Genomic DNA, 19,767 nt, shown 5'->3' with positions numbered 1-19,767 from the left:
CTAGTTTAAAATTATGCATGCAACACACTTATGGGAATGTCAGATTCCATGCAGCTTGCTATTATGTCCATGCCTTTAAAAAAAAAAAAAAAAAAATCACCAAGTTTTGCTCTGTAGTAGATCCACATTGACACCACTATGCTTCTGTTACATGCGGTTTTGTGCGTTGGTGTTCTATGGCACCGCTCATTGAGAACACTCCAACAACATGCAGTAACAAACTAATGTGTTGGATCCTCCTTCTCGGGTCCCCTCTTTGGTGCTCCTGGCTCCTCCCTCTTGTCGAGTGTCATGTGGGCACATGAGCTCTGTGTGTTCATTCAGGCATGGAGCTGCAGTTTTGCTCCGCCCCCTCCCTTGATTGGCTGACACATCGCTGGATAGAGATGGGGCACAAGTAAGTATTAGGGGGGCTGATACACAAAGAAGCCATAGAATGCATTAAGTTAAACCTTCTGTCTTTACAACCACTTTAAGTAAATGAACTGCATTAGCACATGACATAACGTTCATTAGGCCACACCACAGTGGGCTGCCCTCGTGAGACTGGGCCCTGACTTTGTTTATCTTCCTATATTTTTGATTTAATATATGTATATGATATAAACTTCTGTTTTATATCATTTTTTGTTTCATTTTTTTTTTTGGTTATGTAGTATACAGTTACAGTGCATATGGTTATATATTAAGTGAAACTGATAAGTTCAGCTCGCAAATCAGATGTTTGATGCAAGTTCTCTGGTTTCAGAGGCGCAGTATTTTACAGCAATGAAGTAAAAGAGTATTCAATTCCTTTCATGGGAGCTGATGCAGCGGTTGTTAAAAGGACCCAGCGATACCTGCATGAGAACCTGCAAGAAACTCCTGTAAGTTGTAACTTGGCATAGCTGTATATGTTTAAAATGTATTATAAAGACGGGAATATAATTTGTATGTTATTTTCAGTTTTAGTGAAATGCCAAGTGTGTGTTCGTTTGCATACTTGTCTGAATCCAATGACAATTGTCTTCAGGCTTTATATCCTGCATCCTATCTACTGTAGAAAAAACATTTATCTCATCTTGGAGAAGTGCAGGAATTATAATTAATATCCATGGTCACCTATGTGGCTGAAACCATCGCTCCAATCCTGCAGTTGTCTCCGCTGGCTCTAAGACTGAGAACTGAGCGATCACATGCCCATTGATTGCTCAGTTTTCTGTCTTCACTGAGTGGAGAGAGGTGGCTGTCTGTCAACGGATCTCTGCTTTGCCCTTCCAGCTCTCATTGGATCCCCCAGCTGGGTAGGGGTTGGGAGCGACTGGCTGCATGCTGAGGATCTGAGCCAGCTGCTGGTCAGGCATCTGGGTGGATCCTGACCTTTAAAGTCGGGATTCTTCCAGTGGCCGGGAACTGGCTCTGATGTCAGCAGGCCGGTGCAGTAATAATTGCACTTCTTCTGTGACCCACAAAAGATGACTGGCCAAAACTCAGGCCATACTTATCTTTTAAAGTGCTAGTCCTTTATCTTTAGCAAACACATGTGGGTAGTCCTAGATAAAAAAAAAAAAAAAAAAAATTCTCTTTCTCTTTCTCTTTTTCTCTCTTTCTCTCTTTTTGCCCTGGTTCACACTGGGTACGATTTGGAACGATTTGAGATGCGATTTGCAATGTCAAATCGCATCTCAAATCGGCGGCAATTGTCGGCAATGGCACTGTCCTAATCAGTGCGACGCCGCATCTGCGATTTCAAAAAGTAGTTCCTGTACTACTTTTTGCGATTTCGGGCCGCGATTTACATTAAATTGCGGTAAAATCGCGCATTTTACCGCGATTTTGAATTCGCAGCAGTGTGATGAACCTAGGCTTTCTCTTTCTAATTCTCGAGGAGAATATCCTCGTAATCCTAGTTGTGACCATCTGGAGTACCCTGGCTTTGCTAACAGGTTTACAGCCCTTTATTAAGGCATTTTATTGATCATCAGCCCATCTAGCAGTGGACTTATGCAAACTACAAAGCAACTGCTAGTTGGTCTTTTAATGCCTTAATTTCTGCTTCTGTCTTCCGTCTTTGTGTCTCGGCATAGCGAGCATGAAAGAAGTTCTAGCCATTTAAAGCCACACTTCCTGTTTTATTTAAACCAAAGTGCTAAAGGATAAAGTCAAGTCTACAGACCTTATTGTCCCATATCCTATTAAAGGGAAAATAATAATTTGCAAATTCCTTGGCAAGAGCGCCCACTAACTGTCTCTGGCCCAAGCAGGTAGGTTGCACAACCCCTCCTGGTCACCAGACATCTATATAGATTTGCTCTTCCTGAACAGTTTACGCAGCATTTTGCTTGCACAAGCAACAGTAAATACTTCAGAACACAGGCTTATTGTATTCATTGGTTGAAGGAATTGTTTTTTTTTTTTTTGTTTTTTTTCCCTTAGGTGCAGTATGGTGCCTATGTATCAGTGGGTGGGATCACTTCGGTCATCACACTGATGTTTGCAGGATTCCTTTTCCTACTTTTCACCAAGTTCAGCTTTGGACGCAATCTTCTGATACGAGTAAGTGTTTTCCTAGTGCCAAGTAAAATTTGTGTGTGATATAGAGATATGTATGTATATATTTTTAATAAAATTGTGTGTGTGTGTGTGTGTGTGTGTGTGTATATATATTAATTTGTCTGTATGGCTGCACAGACATCGCATGTGATGTCTGTGTTCGCTACAGTGTGAACTCGAACTCGTAATGCTGTGGTGTTTTCTGGGAAGGTGGAAAAGCTCTGGCCTTGTATGCAAGGTGCTGTTATATCCCAAATAATGAATTCAGCTAAAATCTTCCCTAGCTCAAGTGGTTAATCGTGTGGGTTTTGTTTTTTGTGTTTTTTAATATATAAATTTAGTTATATACATGTTTAATATGTATGTTCTTTTCGACATTTTTTACTTTTTTTTTTTTTTTTTCCTCTCTACCACAGTACCCCAAATTGTTTTCCTTTGGTTATTTCTCCAAAGAGGGACCAACACCAAAACAGGTAACCAAAGGCTCACTGAAAAGTGTGTATGTGTCTACGTATATGTGTTTTTATATTTCATGAAATCTGTGTTAGGAAATATTTTGCAGCCCAAGATTATAGCAATTTTACATCTTTAATGACCAACAAACCTGTCATTTTTGGCTAAATTATTAGCAGCACTTGCTCTTGTCCTGCTAACAGTAAGGTAGTAATAGGGGCAATTTTACATGCTATTATCTGACAAAAATGCTACGAAGTCCTTAGATTTCTGTTTATTGAAGTTATTTTATTGTGCCTGCAGAAGTCCTTTATAGTCTGACCAGTTGTTTGCAGGCATAGTGTTGGAACTTTAAGAACTTTAAGCAATGAGGGTGTGGTAGATGAACAGTTGGTACAAAGTTTGTGTGGGTTTTTATTTTTTGTAAGCTCAAATATAAACACAATTAAAAAGTTAATAAATTAGGCAGGCCCTCGCACTACATAATTTAAAGGGGTTGTAAAGGTAAAATGTTTTCCCCCCTAAATAGCTTTCTTTACCTTAGTGCAGTCCTCCTTCACTTACCTCATCCTTCCATTTTGCTTTTAAATGTCCTTATTTCTTCTGAGAAATCCTCACTTCCTGTTCTTCTGTCTGTAACTCCACACAGTAATGCAAGGCTTTCTCCCTTGAGGGGGGAGGAGGGGGCGAGCAGGAGAGTCAGGACGCTCTCTACTTTGCAGATAGAGAAAGAAGCCGTGTGTGTTAGTGGGCATCCTGACTCTCCTGCTCGCCCCCTCAAGGGAGGGGGCGAGCACGTCACTCCACACCAGGGAGAAAGCCTCGCATTACGGTGCGTAGTTAGACAGAAGAGCAGGAAGTGAGGATTTCTCAGAAAAAATGAGGACATTTAAAAGCAAAATCAAAGGATGAGGTAAGTGAAAGAGGACTGCACTAAGGTAAAGGAAGCTATTTAGGGATTTTTTTTTTAACCCTTTACAACCCATTTAAGGTAAATCTAAAGGAAAATAGAACATGTATGGCCAGCCTTAGGCGGGGCCATACATGGTCAAATTTTGGAAACAAGAAAAAATATATATATTTTAAAAATCTTATCTAAGAATTTTCTTTCCAATTTCGCACCATTGGTGGGCTGCAGCAACAGCCTGTTTTCGTGCAACCATCAAATCTGAGTAATCGGATAAGTTGAAAATTTTCGGAAAAACTATCGATTTTCGAATAAATGATGGCAGAATCGTGTGAGAAATGTAATCGAAAAAGAAAATTCCCTAAAAGAAATGATTCTCAGCCACAGAACTTATTTTCTGTAGCAACATGAGGTGAAATTTTAAGGCTTGGTTGGTCGAATTTCAAAATCAATGGTGGCACAATATTTCTGATTTTCGAAAGAAAATTCTTTCGAAATTTGACCACGTATGGCCAGCCTTAGGCTATAGGTGAATAGTTGCACAGGGGTTGAATTACTAAAACTGGAGTGTGAAAAATCTGGGGCAGATGTGCATGGTAGCCAATTAGCTTTGAACTTTTCCAGCTTTAGTAAATGAACCCCACAATGCATAGGGAAGTGTGAGAGGATTTGGATGTCTGATGGTAGACGAATGGTGCGTCTCATTTGTTTGACCTGTGCTATCTGGGTGAAAATAAGCAAATAAATCAATACCTAATACCCGATTGTGTGATGGACAACCTCTGGTGCCTAAACCTAACCTTGACCCTATGACAGCCAACCTGGTTATGGCCGACCATTTAATATCCTTGTGCTGAGACATGTAATATTATCCCTACCATGCCACAGTGCAGTGCTCAATCCTTGTGGACTGTGCATATTCTGACTAGACCAAGTATATGTTAAAGCCCAATTGAACGTTGAGTTTAAATCGATTTAAATATATTTTGGGTGCATAAAAACAAAAATTTTGATTCGTAGTTTTTACCTCCACACAGCAACCACAGTCCAAAAGGGAAATGATGCGTACAGGCGGCCTGGGGGAGTCATACTGCCTCCAGCCACTCACCTAAAGTGTGAAATACAGCTGAAGGAGGCTGTACAAATGCCACTGCATTTTGACAAATTTACCACAGCATGCCAAGTTGACAGGCGGCACCATCTTTTAAAGTCAATGAGTCTGCGTTCAGAAAAAAATGCAATCAGGAGGCAGCAGGTTCGCCCCCAAAGAATTCTGACAGCAGCTGCTTAGCCATACTCTGAAATACTTTTCAGTGCATTGTCTAACCGGGACCTAGCCTTGCTCTCTATCTTCTCTGCATACCCCATACTAAAGTGAACCTTTTTGTGTTTTTTTTTTTTTTTTACCACCATAGCTTATGCTCCCATCTGATTTGAAGAGCTCGAAAGCCCTTGATCACATTGGGTGTATTATAGTGTTCACCCATGCAGGGCTGCACGGATATGCACAGGTGTTTTATGCATCCCTGTGTCGGCATTCTCTATGATGTCAATTTGGATGCACTGGCTGCACAGGTGTGTGTCCCCGAACTCGCACTGTCTGTTCAGGGACACTCATCCACACGGATGTCATATTAGCCACTGCTTCCCACTTGACATCAGTGGGGACTGCCTGCACAGGGGTGCATAGAATACCTGTGCATCTCTGTGTGGGTAAACTACACAGGCGTATACTAGTACTCCCTGTTTGAAAAAGGCCTTTCTCAGCAGGGTGCATGATGTGTGGCTTTGCGCATCTTTGTTTTTATGCGCTTGTTCAGCTGATTCAAACAGTTGGTCCTTAACCACTTCCTTACTGGGCACTTAAACCCCCTTCCTGACCAGAGGACTTTTTGCGATTCGGCACTGCGTCGCTTTAACTGACAATTGCGCAGTCGTGCGACGTGGCTCCCAAACAAAATTGACGTCCTTTTTTTTTCCCCCACAAATAGAGCTTTCTTTTGGTGGTATTTGATCACCTCTGCGGGGTTTTTTTTGCGCTATAAACAAAAATAGAGCGACAATTTTGAAAAAAAAATTTTTTTTACTTGTTGCTAAAAAATAAATGGCTCCAATTATTTTTTTTTTTTTTCAGTCTAGGCCGATACGTATTTTATATATTTTTTGGTAAAAAAAAAAAAAAAAAAATCGCAATAAACGAATGGTTTGCGCAAAAGTTATAGCGCCTACAAAATAGGGGACAGAATTTTTTTTTTTTTTTTTTTTTTTTTTTACTAGTAATGGCGGCAATCTGCGATTTTTATCGGTACTGCGACATTATGGCGGACACATCGGACACTTTTGACACCATTCACATTTATACCGCGATCAGTGCTATAAATATGCACTAATTACAGTATAAATGTGACTGGCATTGAAGGGGTTAACACTAGGGGGTGAGGAAGGGGTTAAATGTGTACCTTAGTGAGTGTTACTAACTGTGGGGGAAGGGGGGGTGACTGGGGGAGGTGACCGATCTGTGTCCCTATGTACAAGAGACACAGATCAGTCTCCTCTCTCCCTGACAGAACATGGATCTGTGTGTTTACACACACAGATCCACATCCTTGTCTCTGTAACCGCCGATCGCCAGGCACACGCATCAGCATCCAGTGATGCGGCAGGCGTGCCGCCCAGTGGCCAGGAGGAGTGGAGGCCATATAAAGATGGCCACTCAGAGAAGTAGAACCACCCTGCGGCCGTACAAAGTCGTACGGCCGTCGGGAAGTGGTTAAAGCAATTGTTACCCCAGCATTTCATATTCCTGATATGTGCCTGCTGTACCATGTACTTGTATGGGAAAGTATGCTGTTCTGTTTGTATTGCTTCCTTTATGTGAAATCCCTGGTGTTCCTGCCAGTCCCTCTACTTTCCTTTTAGAAACTGAGCACAGCATGGTCAGTTCTCTAGCTATGCTGGGAGATCGGTATGCTCTCCTCCAATAATCAGACTTGTCCTGCCACCACCCCCAGCACAGCCATTCACTGGAAAGTTTAATGTACTGCTGCTTCTCCTCCCCCAGATCTTATGCAGCTGAAAACAGATGATGTGATCATTTTATAATTAAAGAAAAAAAGGAAAGAAAACAGGGAATTTTGTAATGTGTGGGTGGTCCTTTTTTTTTTTTTTTTTTCTTTTTGCTTCTGTTGCATTTCCACATGTGCTGATATTTATGATTGGGTTTGATCTGTATATTTTAAACCAACCACATCCCATTCTGTTAGAGGATGAATAAGTGAAGTTGTAGTCCCATATTTAATGGAAAATAATACATGCATATTGGTGTAATATTTAGCATGCTCTACATAGAGATCATGTGGCTATAACACTTTAACCACAGGAAGAGATTGGCCTGCTTTTAATTTTCTTAATTTAGGACAAATTTAAAATTACCAATTGGCTCATGGTGGTGTGTGTGTGTTGTTTTATATATATATATTTTTTTTTTACGTCTATAAACATTAAAATTAATAAGTATTTTTAAATGGTTTTGAAGAAATTTGAGTTTTTAGTTTAAAGCAATGTGTTTTAAGATGCTACCCTTTTTTTGTAATTAATATGTTTATAAATTAAATTAAATGTTCACAGATGGCTGAATCCTCTTTCACAATGACGTTCTTTGGAGAGGGCTACAGTCAGGACCAAGATCCCCAGCAAGGAAAGCCTAATATAAAAATATGCACACAGGTTTCAGGACCAGGTAAAACTTCATTTTTTTTTATTCCGGCTATGTTTAGAAACTTGTAAAAAATATATAGGTAGATGGCGCATGACTAAAAGAGCACAATCAGTAATCAGCGAAATCAGCACATCATAAGGTCCATGTCAATAATAGAAATTAAGTGAATAAATCATCATTCAATAATAGTCCAATAACACTAGCGGCAGCAATCCTGAAGCAGAAGAAAACTCTGAAAGATATATACAAACAAGAAGGAAATGCGCCAAACTAAGTGCAGTAAGTAAGGGTTTAATTAAAAGTAATGTTTTAACTATCACTTTGTTTGTGAGTAACCAATTTATTGTTTAAAACATTACTTTTAATTAAACCCTTACTTACTGCACTCAGTTTGGCGCATTTCCTTCTTGTTTGTTTAGAAACTTCTTTGCCTGCTTTTTTGGCCATCTGCAAGTTTTAACTTCCTATTTGCCTGTTAATGGCAGAGTACAAAGGTCTAATCGCTCGTATTGCTTTTGGTTCCCGTGCAGCTGATCTTTCCCCATTTTCCCCATTACTGACTTACCATGACTCGTTCTGTTCTTCTATGGCGACTGTCTTGGTAGAGGCAGCACAGTAGTGACATCACTAAATCCCAATCAAATCTCCTGAGGCTAGCATGTATAGGCAGCAGTGCCTTGGATTTCACACTGCATATACACTGCATCTGGAAAGTATTTACAATGCTTCACTTTATTCCACACTTGTTATGTTACAGCCTGTGAAGGATATGCTTCAGTGTAATTCTCCCTGCTAGTAATTGTGTGTGTGTGTGTGTGTTAGAGGTAACAGGTGATTTTCAGGTGTGACTCATTCCTCTGTTGAAATGTTAATGTCCCTTCCTCAGCCAGCTCCCTATTTGAAAGGGTAATTGATCTATTGTGTGTGTGAAGGAGACCTGTGTTTACTGTGATTAGATAAGGGGCTCATGTTAATTATTCTGATTGCTTCATTGTGGTAATTACCTCTTCTATATGCGGGGCCAAGCTGTCTAGATAACGTATTCTGTTACAACTAGTAATTACCTTCACTGATGTCATTCAGAGTCAGCGCCGAAGTGTCTGCCTATAATCTGTATAGGAGCCCCCACTGTGTGTGAAAAAAGGGGGTGGAGAGTTCATTGTTCTGTGATTGAGGATTTAGCTTGTAAACTGCATGTATACCAGCAGCATGCTGCCATTAAAGGGTCTTGTTCCAGCAGTAGGCTCTGACTCTGATGTGTGGCTTATTGGGCGATTCCAGGAATATTCCTCCTCGTGGAATATTGGGTGACTTTCTTTATGGGAAGAAGGGAATGTTTGACGGGGATATCATTCTAATACCGTCACACAGCCTTATTTCAAAATGGATTAAATTCATTATTTTACTCAAAATTCTAAAAACAATATCCCATAATGACACGAAAGATGTTTGTTTGAAATCTTTGCAAATGTATTCCCAGTCTTTGCCATGACGCTCAAAATTGAGCGCAGGTGCATCCTGTTTCCACTGATCATCCTTGAGATGTTTCTACAACTTGATTGGATTCCACCTTTGGTAAATTCAGTTGATCGGACATGATTTAGAAAGGTGCGCACACCCCTGTCTATATAAGGTCCTACAGTTAACGGGTCATGTCAGAGCCCAACTTAAGCCCTGAAGTCCAAGGAACTGTCTGTAGACCTTAGACAGGATTGTATCGAAGGACAGATCTGGGAAAAGGTACAGAAAAATGTCTGCAGCATTGAATGTCCCAATGAGCTCTGTGGCCACCATCATCCAAAAATGAAAGACGTTTGGAACCCCAGGACTCTTCCTAGTGCCGACCGCCCGACAAAACATCGGGGGAGAAGGGCCTTGGTCAGGGAGGTGACCAAAAACCTGATTGTCACTCCAGTATTTCCCTGTAGAGTGAGGAGAACCTTCCAGAACAACCATCTCTGCAGCACTCCACCAATAAGGCCTGTATAGTAGAGTGGCCAGATGGAAGCCACTCCTCAGTAAAAGCCACATAGTTTGCCCACCTGGAGTTTGCTAAAAAAAAAGCCCCTGAAGGACTCTGACCATGGAAAAACAGAATACTCTGATCTGATCGAATTCTTTAATCTGATTGGCGAGCATCGTGTCTGGAGAAAACCAGGCATCGCTCATCGCCTGGCCAATACCATCCCTACAGTGAAGCATGGTGGTGGCAGCATCATGCTGTGGGGATGTTTTTCAGTGGCAGGAACTGGGAGACTAGTCTGGATCGAGGGAAAGATGAATGCAGCAATGTCTGTACATTGCTGCATTCATATTTCTGTCTCTGTAGACATCCTTGATGAAAACCTGCTCCAGAGCGCTCTGGACCTCAGGATGGGGAGAAGCTTCATCTTCCTACAGGACAAGGACCCTAAGCACACAGCCAAGATGACCAAGGAGTGGCTACGGGACAACTGTGAATGCCCTTGAGTGGCACAGGCAGAACCCAGACTTGAACCCAATTGAATATCTCTGGAGAGATCTGAAAATGGCTGTGCACCAATGCTCCCCATCTAACCTGATGGCGCTTGAGAGGTCCTGCAAAGAAGAATGGGAGAAACTGCCCAAAAATAAGTGTGCCAAGCTTGTAGCATCATACTCAAAAAGACTTGAGGCTGCAATTGGTGCCAAAGGTGCTTCACCAAATTATTAAGCAAAGGCTGTGAATACTTGTGTTACATATATGATTTTTTTTTTATTTATTTTTTTATTTTTATTACATTTGGAAATTTAAAAAAAAAAAAAAAACTTTTTACATTGTCATTAAGGGGTATTGTTTGTAGAATTTTGAAGAAAATGAGTTTAATCTATTTTTGAATAAGGCTCTAAAGCCTCGTACACACGATCAGTTTTTCTGACTTGGAATTGTGTGACAGGCTGTTGGCGGAAAATCTGACTGTTTGTTTGTATGCTCCATCGGACAATTGTTGGGTTTTTCGCGGACACGTGTTGGATGGCAGGCTTTAAAATTTTCTGGGGACAATGGTCTATTGTCGGAATTTCCAAACGTGTGTACACAAGTCAAACACGCATGCTCAGAATCAATGCTCACCAAACACAACTTTAGCAGAAGGTGCTGATAAAGAGCTGAAAAACCACACAGTATGTAACTACGTTTGTGTTTGTTGGCTGACAATTGTGTGCTGTTTGTATGCAAGACATGTTCCTGGCCAGCGCCCTTCGGACAAAAGTGCAAGACTTTGTCTGCGGAAAATCCTATCATGTGTACGAGGCTTTACATAAAATGTGAGAAAAATGAAGCGCAGTGAATGTTTTCCAGATGCACTGTATACAGCTATGAGACTGTAGGCACAGTAGTGTCTAAGCACTCCGTCTCCCATACCAACAAGTGCACTGATATTCTTTAGGCTGATATCAAAATAGAGGTATTTGTTTAGGGTGATGCTTAGACATTATCATAAATGTTTACTAAAACCTAACAAATCTTCACTTCTTGAGTTCAGGTTTACTGGTCCTTTCACACCAGCGGACCGTTCGTCCGTTCATTACAAGTCCGTTAACGGACTTGTAATGAATCCCTATGGGAACGCGTCCGTTAGCGGATGGAGCATCCGCTAGCGTCCGCGTCAGTCGGGATCCGCTTTTCCGAACGGAAGAAACCCTATTTTTCTTCCGTTCGGCGGAACGAACCATAGGGGACAGCTGACAGCTGAGCAGAGACAGGGCGGTCCCTGCACTGTGTGCGGGGACCGCCCTATCCGCCGACAGCTCAGCGGGGATCCCCGCTGAGCTTTGGCGGACACACGGAGCGGACCCAGAAACGGTCCGCTCCGTGTGAAAGAGCCCTAAAACTTAACTTTGCCCCACTGCTGCAAGAAATGACCCCTAAAAAAAAAAAGCTTTGATTTTTACCTCTCATTCTGAATCCCTAAGCCTCAACACTGACCTTTGTTCTGTTGCATACTCACCTAGTCCTGCTGTGGGATCCTCTGATGGCATGAGGGTCACATTGAAAGCATGCTGCATGGAGATCCCTGGGCCAGAAGGGAAAGCTTCACCTAGAGGTGCCCGCTATTGTGTGTTATGGTGGTTGCAGCACTTCAGATGCACGCTAAATTGAGAAGTATTGCTGAGGGATTGAGATCGATTGCACGTTACACGCAGTTCAGCTTATTTTGTTCAAATTTGATATGCCTGATTGTATAGAATGAAAATTTTGTTCAAGTTCAGATCTGCAATTCTGCACTTATTTCTGTAGTAATGGATAAGGCAATCTATTTTGTTTTGTATCTGTTTTTTCAACTTAATATATTTTGTTAAGTGCTCCAAGTATGCGTACGTCTTTTTATAATTATATATAAATGTTACTTCACATTATAGAAGCTGCCTACGTCGCCACACCAATTGGGATGGTACAGGCTGGAGTAACTATTTTAAAGGAACCAGACGCTCTTCCAAAAAGGTTTGTGCATTGTCACGGGTAACTCAAGATTCTTCAGTGGCATGATTTTCTTTTACAGCACTGCGTGCCTCAACATTTATTACTTATATTTACAGTAAAACTAATTCTGAATTGAGTGGAGAATCATTGGCATTTGTGTGGTTTGTGATTGGACAGGAGAAATTAAGCACATGAGATTTTTGTTAAAATAAAAATTTGTATACATTTTAACAACATCGTTCAAAAAAGCCATGAGATAAAAAATAAGTTGGTTTGATAAATGCCCGATCATGACAATATAGAAAATACATAGACCGTAAAGTGGTTGTATGGCTTTGTTTTTGTTTTTTTAATAACAAACATGTTATACTTGCCTCCACTGTGCAGTTCGTTTTGCAGAGTGGCCCCGATTCTGGTCTTCTGGGGTCCCTCGGCAGCTGTCTCGGCTTCTCCCCGCAAGAGCTAACCCCCCTTCTGGGAAGGGCTCTCCCAAGGGGGTTAGCTTGTGGGCATGCTCCTGTGATACAGCTGGGGCCAACTGTATCACTCGGCCCCGCCCCCGGCACGCTGCATTATTGGATTTGATTGACAGCAGCGCGAGCCAATGGCTGCACTGCTATCAATCTATCCAATCAACGGCTAGACTCCATAGAGAATCCGGGGGACACGCACAGCAGGTGAACTGGCTCGGGTTAATATAATGGGAGGGCCGTCATTGCCAGGTGTTTTTTCACCTTAAATTGGGGGGGGGGGGGGACCTGAAAGAGAAAGGCATAATGAGCTAGTATGCATCGAAGTCCTCCCCGTTCGCCATGTTCCCTCGCACATACTTCCTGTTTTCGCCGCTCTGGCGCTGTGATTGGCAGGAGCGGCGATGGCGTCACTCCCGTGTATGCGTGCGGGACCGGCAGGTCCCTGTGCATGTGCATAATCACGGCATTAACCCTGTTAATGCCATTGACAAAAACGTCACTTTCAGTGCGCCTGTGCTGTTGTCTACGGCGAGCATGCACCCTATAGACATCAACGCCTGTCATTTCTGCAAATATCTCCTAAACCTTTTAGGTTTGGGAGATATGTGTTGCCCCTACAGGTAAGCCTTAATCTAGGCTTACCTGTAGGTTAAAGAGGGTTTACAACCACTTTAATGCATATTGCATTATTGCGTTGGATACTGCCCAATGTTCGGCCTGCGTGTACGGGGCTTTAGCCTTAAACCCTCCTAATGGATTCAGGAATGGAGCAGTTTGTGTAGAGCAAAGTCTCATTTTAATAACCTACAATTGTATACTAACCATATGTGCTAAATGCACAATTTTGTATCTTGTGTATATTCTGGAGAACAGGCGAGCGCCTGTGATGAGAGAAGGGTCTTATTCCATTTTGTAGCTTGCACTGTAGAAGTGACTGAATCTGACAGTGTTATGTCTGGTGAATTATTTTTTATAAAGCTACTTTTGTTTTCCAGGGGAGGCGTTTACACACCTGGAGCAGCGTTTTCCAAAACCAAGTTTATTGACCGTCTGAACAAAGCTGGTATTCACTTTAATGTCATTAGCAAGACTGAGATCTGAGCATTGCTGGCATTGAAACTACATGCATGACTAGGGGGGGGGAACTAGAGCACTTAGGCTAAAATATGTTTAATGCTTTCTGTCCTTTATTTGTAAGATAAAGCGAATTGCACTAATGAATGGAATAACAGAATGCTTTTCATAACTTTGCATTACAGTAATTGTTTAGCCAATAAAATATTGTAATATATGTTCCTGTGTGTGATATGTCTTTTCTCCTGCATAAGGTTGGCATTAAACACACATTTTTTAATGGACAAGGGCTGGGGAAATCTGTCTGTCCTTGCATATCACGAGACATTTGTTATCTGCAGATAAGGTGCGAGAATTGCAAACCATGCTGTAAATCGGGAGCATTGTTGTTTTTCCTGAGCCACGTCTTCTCTTGACTTCACTATTATGCATTTACTACAATTGATGCCCAGCTTTAATGTTTAAAAATATATATATATTGGATAGCATATTAAATGTTTTTTAAAAGCGATGTTTATGTCTATGGCCCAATGTGGAGACTTCACTTCCTGCACCAGGCTTAAGTGGAAGTGTGAAGAAATAACTAACTTTACAGTGAAGACAAATACCCTCAAAGTTTGTCGCCTTCAGGGAATTTCTGTATTCCCATTCTAGTAAAAACTGTCATGTTTCAAAATTTCCATCACTTTCTATTAGGGTTGTCCCGATACTAGTATCGGTATCGGGACCGATTCCGAGTATTTGCGGGAGTACTCGTACTCCCGCAAATACCCCCGATACCGAAATAGAATACTCCCCACCCCCCCGCCGCCGCATCACCGATTGGTTAATACGGGCGGGGAACATTACAGCTTTCATTTGAATAGCTGTAGTGTTTCCCGCCGCGCCGCAAATAGACACTCCCCCCTTGCTCGGGTGAACTGTCCAATCCCGAGCAAGGGGGAGTGTCTAAGCGCGGCGCGAAAGACTACAGCTATTCAAATGAAAGCTGTAATGTTCCCCGCCCGTATTAACCAAGCAGCGGCACGGCGCGGCAGCATGTACGGTAAGGGGGACATGGCTGCATATATGGGGGGGACATGGCTGCATATGGGGGGGGGACATGACTGAATATGGGGGGGGGACATGACTGGATATGGGGGGGGGGACATGACTGGATATGGGGGGGGGACATGACTGGATATGGGGGGGGGACATGGCTGGATATGGGGGGGACATGGCTGCATCTGTGGGGGGGACATGGCTGCATCTGTGGGGGGGACATGGCTGCATTTGGGGACACATTTAAAAAAAAGTATCGGTATTCGGTATCAGCGAGTACTTGAAAAAAAGTATCGGTACTCGTACTTGGTCCTAAAAAAGTGGTATCGGGACAACCCTACTTTCTATCCTATTGAATAGTCACGAGTGCAAAAAGAGGGTGGATTCCCCCAGAAAGAACACGGACAGCAATAAAAACCTGATCGGATTCTACAGGAATGCTTCAGCATGACTGGTTATGGGTACTGAACAATTTGCAGAGCGCTTATGTCTATCCGTCGGGCTGAATGCACCTTTCCATCCCCTTTTATATTTGAGGAATGTTTGGGAGGCATATAAGAGGTTTGGTGGTCCTACAGAGATTAAATCAACTTGTGTTTTGAATGAGCTAACACGTTCTCTTTTGTTTGAGCTACAGCTATAAAAGGGCTAATTTAGAAGTTGGGTGAAGAGTGCATTACATGCTAGAATAATTCTGACAAAATATAACCTAACACGGGTTAAAGAGGAAGTAAACCCTCAGTTTTTCCGTTGGTTTTTAATACACCTGCAAGAGAAAGGCATAATGAGATAGTATGCACAGCATACTAGCTCATTATGTGTAACTTACCTGAGATCGAAGTCCGCCTCGGTCCTATCCGCCGCCATGTCCCCTCGTCACTATTTCCTGTTATCTCCGCTCCGGTGCTGTGATTGGTAGGTCCCCACGCATGTGCGAAAACACTGCATTAACCCTGTTGATGCCATTCACAAAAACGGCACCGCTCAGTGCGCCGTAGACAGCGGTGGCCGTTTCTGTGAAAATATCTCCTTAACCTTGTAGGTTAAGGAGATAACACTTGCACCTACAGGTAAGCCTAGGTTAAGGCTTACCTATAGGTGCAAGAAATAACATTGGGTTTACAACCACTTTAATGCCTCATGGGATTTGCAGTTTCACCACAGCTGAAATGACAAGTTTGCCTTACCCTGTAATCTTTGTGGCATAGGTTTGTCCATTTCCGGAAGCTCCAGATATGTTCCCAAATCTTCCATCAGCGCTGTGATACTTTGCTATAGTGAGGGGGAAAAACTATTTGATCCCCTGCTGATTTTGTGTGTTCACCCACTGACAAAAAAAAATGAATAGTCCAATAATTTGAATAGGTTTATTCAAATTCCTCCAAACATGGCGAGCTGAGTTGATGCTAAAGAGCTTGATTTTGGTCTCATCTGACCACAAGACTTTTACCTAATTCTCCTCTGAATCATTCAGATGTTCATTAGCAAACTTCAGATGGGTCTATAAATGTGCTTTCTTGAGCAGGAGGACATTGCGGGCGATGCAGGATTTCAGTCCTTCACAGCGTAGCGTTACCAATTTTTTTCTTGGTGACTATGGTCCCAGCTACCTTGAGATCATTGACAAGATTCTCCCATGTAGTTCTGGGCTGATTCCTCACCGTTTTCATCATTTTAAACTCCATGAGATCTTGCATGGAGCCCCAGACCGAGGGAGCTTGACGGTTATTTTGTGTTTCTTCCATTTGCGAATAATTACACCAATTGTTGTCAGCCTCTCACCAAGCTGCTCGGTGATGGCCTTGTAGCCCATTCCAGCCTCGTGTAGGTCTACAATCTTGTCCCTGACATCCTTGGACAGCTATTTGGTCTTGGCCATGGTGAAGAGATTAGAATCTGATTCTGTAGACAGGTAACAAGCTGAGATTAGGAGCATTCCCTTTTAAAGCTCGATACACACTATACAACTTTCGTTGTTCAATTTCCTTTAGATTTACCTTCAGCTATATAGTGCAAGGGCCTGCCTGATTGCACACAAATTAAGTTTGACCTCATATGGTTTTGGTAAAAAACAAGGAAAATTGTATAGTGTGTATCACCCTTAGGAGTGCTTCCAATCTCAGCTCCTTACCTGTAGATGACACCTGGGAGCCAGAAATCTTGCTGCTTGATGTGGGGGGGGGGGGAGAATTGGCTACTTATCTCGCTCATTAACCGCTTGCCGACCAGCCGCCGCAGTTTTACGGCGGCAGGTCGGCTCCGCTGCACAAGATCACGTTAAATTACGTAATCTCGCGAATCGGCCAATAGACGTGCGGGCGCGATCACCCCCGGGCACCCGCGATCGTTTGTTACAGAGCGAGAACCGGGAGCTGTGTGTGTAAACACACAGCTCCCAGTCCCGTCAGGGGGCGAAATGCCTGACTGTCTGTTCATACAATGTATGAACAGCGATCTGTCATTTCCTCTAGTTCGTCCCACCCCCTCTTCAGTTAGAACACACCCAGGGAACATAATTAACCCCTTCCTCGCCCCCTAGTGTTAACCCCTTCCCTGCCAGTGACATTTTTATAGTAATCAATGCATGTTTATAGCACTGATCGCTATAAAAATGGCAATGGTCCCAAAAATGTGTCAAAAGTGTCCGAAGTGTCCGCCATAATGTCACAGTACCGATAAAAATCGCTGATCGCCGCCATTACTAGAAAAAAAAATATTACTAAAAATACCATACAACTATGCCCTATTTTGTAGACGCTTTAACTTTTGCGCAAACCAATCAATAAATGCTTATTGCGTTTTTTTTTTTTTTTTTTAACGAAAAATATGTAGAAGAATACGTATCGGCCTAAACTGAGGAAAAAATAGTTTTTTATATATTTTTGGGGATATTTATTACAGCAAAAAGTAAAAAATATTTATTTTTTTCTAAATTGTCGCTCTATTTTTATTTTTTTGCGCAAAAAAATACAAACCGCAGAGGTGATCAAATACCACCAAAAGAAAGCTCTATTTGTGGGAATAAAAGGAAAGTTAATTTTGTTTGGGAGCCACATTGCACGACCACGCAATTGTCAGTTAAAGCGACGCAGTGCCGAATCGCAAAAAGTGGCCCGGTCATTGACCAGCAATATGGTCCGGGGCTGAAGTGGTTAAAATTAAAATCAATTTAAAATGTTTGTTTTTTTTCTGGATTTTTTTTATGTTGTGTTGTCTCTCACTGTTAAAATAAACCTACCATTACAATTATAGACTGATCATTTCTTTGTCAGTGGGCAATTGTACAAAATCAGCAGGAGATCAAATCCTTTTCCCCCTCACTGTACATATCGAAGGCCTTGTGCACACTGCTGTGGTCATTGTCATTATATACAAATCAATAAGAATGCAGATGCAGTTTAGGACATCAAAGGGTATTGCACATTGATCTAAAATACAAGCTGAATGCACCCAAAAGAAGATGCCCTTCTCCACAAGCCCTAAAGCTAAATACCTTTAGTTTAAAACCAACATAGACGTCTATCTATACAATGTCTCAGTTGCTAGCAGGTTGCCCAATTCCTAGTCAGACCCGTTTAAAGGATACACCCAACCCCAGTTAAACATGAGAACATTACATTCCGCCAGTCTCCAGTACCCTTTATTGTCACCACCAGAAATGAGCACAGATCGTGTTACTGCGCCTCCAGGCTTTTTCATCAGAGTTGTTCTTTCCAAGTACAGAATGCCATGAATAACAGATAAAGGAACAACAGTAGACTGTTACCTGAAGAGAATTTGAGACCATTGGACCAAATAAAATACTTTTATTCTAAACTCAACATCTGCTATATGCAACCTCTTGTCTTTTTTTCTTTACAATGGCTGCAACATCATTTTTCAGCTTGCAGATACAAGACTCAAGTTGTTGCCAAAAGTCTTTAAACATTTGTGACTGCTTCTCTGTAAAAAGCCGCAGCAGATAAATGTTCTCTTCTTCCTGGATAGAAAAAAAAAAATGCTTTGATTTCTATACACACATTCTCCATATATCATTATACATGTGAAGACTTTACAGTATATTTATCCATTTGTAACAGACTTATGTTGACCAGTAAATGGAAGTGTTGATATTTTGTTCATTGTGGTTGCATTCTATTTGCTTTAGCTCAAAAGTAGATACGTTTCTGGCAGAAGGAAGCATTAAACATGGGAGTGGAAGCCCTGAGAAATGGGTATACTCCCTAAGGCCCCTTTCACACTGACGCGTTTTTCAGGCGGTTTAGCGCTAAAAATAGCGCCTAAATACCGCATGAAAAAATCCTGCCCTGCAGTCTTCAGTGTGAAAGCCAGAAGGCTTTCACACTTAAGCGGTGCGCTAGCAGGACTGCTCCAAAAGTCCTGCTAGCCACATCTTTGGAGCGGTGAAGGAGCGGGGTGTTTACCGCTCCTTCCCATTGAAAGCATTGGGAAACCACAGCGATATACCGTCGGATTTGCCGCGGGTTTCGGCCGCTAGCGGTGCGGTATTAACCCTCGCCAGAGGCCGATAAAGGGTTAATACCGCCCGCAATGCGCCTCTGTATTGCCGCGGTTTCCCAATGTTTTAAATGGGAAGGAGCGGTATACACGCCATTCCTCTCACCGCTCCAAAGATGCTGCCGACAGGAGATTTTTTTTCTCTCCCGCCAGCGCATCGCCTCAGTGTGAAAGCCCTCGGGCTTTCACATTGAGTATGCAGTGCAGGAGTTTTTCAGGCGGTATAGCAGCGCTATTTTTAGCGCTGTACCGCTTGAAAAACTCCTCAGTGTGAAAGGGGTCTAAGGGAAACCGTCAGAGAAGCCTTCACTGTGCATTCTGAATGGTCCCGCTGACTTCTGGGACATGTGTGTTTCCCAGGTGGTTAGGAGGAGGGGTCGAAAATGCACATAGATTGATAAACTTACCCAGTGAGAGCAGGTACTTGTCAAAACCAGGTACCCGCTCCCCCCCTCCCCCAAAAAAGTGCGAAATATGACAATGGGGGGGAGGGTGCGAACAAGCAAAGCTTCCCCTTTTAGGGTGGAACTTCACTTTTTAAAGTAGCACAGTGCTGAATAACAAAAAATGCCCTGGTCATGAAAAGGGTAAAAACTTCCACGCTCAAGTG

The 19,767-nt window shown here is 42.4% G+C and overlaps 1 protein-coding gene across 1 annotated transcript in view; it reads left to right on the top strand.

Annotated features, from left to right (window-relative positions):
- SCCPDH (saccharopine dehydrogenase (putative)) overlaps positions 1-13,818 on the top strand; it is a 32,668-nt gene extending 18,850 nt beyond the window's left edge. The window contains exons 7-12 of the mRNA XM_040351058.1: positions 749-866; positions 2,416-2,535; positions 2,949-3,005; positions 7,520-7,631; positions 11,991-12,072; positions 13,520-13,818. Coding sequence (XP_040206992.1) covers positions 749-866; positions 2,416-2,535; positions 2,949-3,005; positions 7,520-7,631; positions 11,991-12,072; positions 13,520-13,625 — 595 coding nt within the window. The 3' untranslated portion in view covers positions 13,626-13,818. The remainder of the gene's footprint in view (positions 1-748; positions 867-2,415; positions 2,536-2,948; positions 3,006-7,519; positions 7,632-11,990; positions 12,073-13,519) is intronic.
- Positions 13,819-19,767: the final 5,949 nt, after the last annotated feature.

This window comes from Rana temporaria, chromosome 4 (genome assembly GCF_905171775.1).
Source record: "Rana temporaria chromosome 4, aRanTem1.1, whole genome shotgun sequence".
Taxonomy (NCBI): domain Eukaryota; kingdom Metazoa; phylum Chordata; class Amphibia; order Anura; family Ranidae; genus Rana; species Rana temporaria.
The sequence above is the reverse complement of the archived record's forward strand: the minus strand, read 5'-3'. Positions and strand labels throughout refer to the sequence as shown.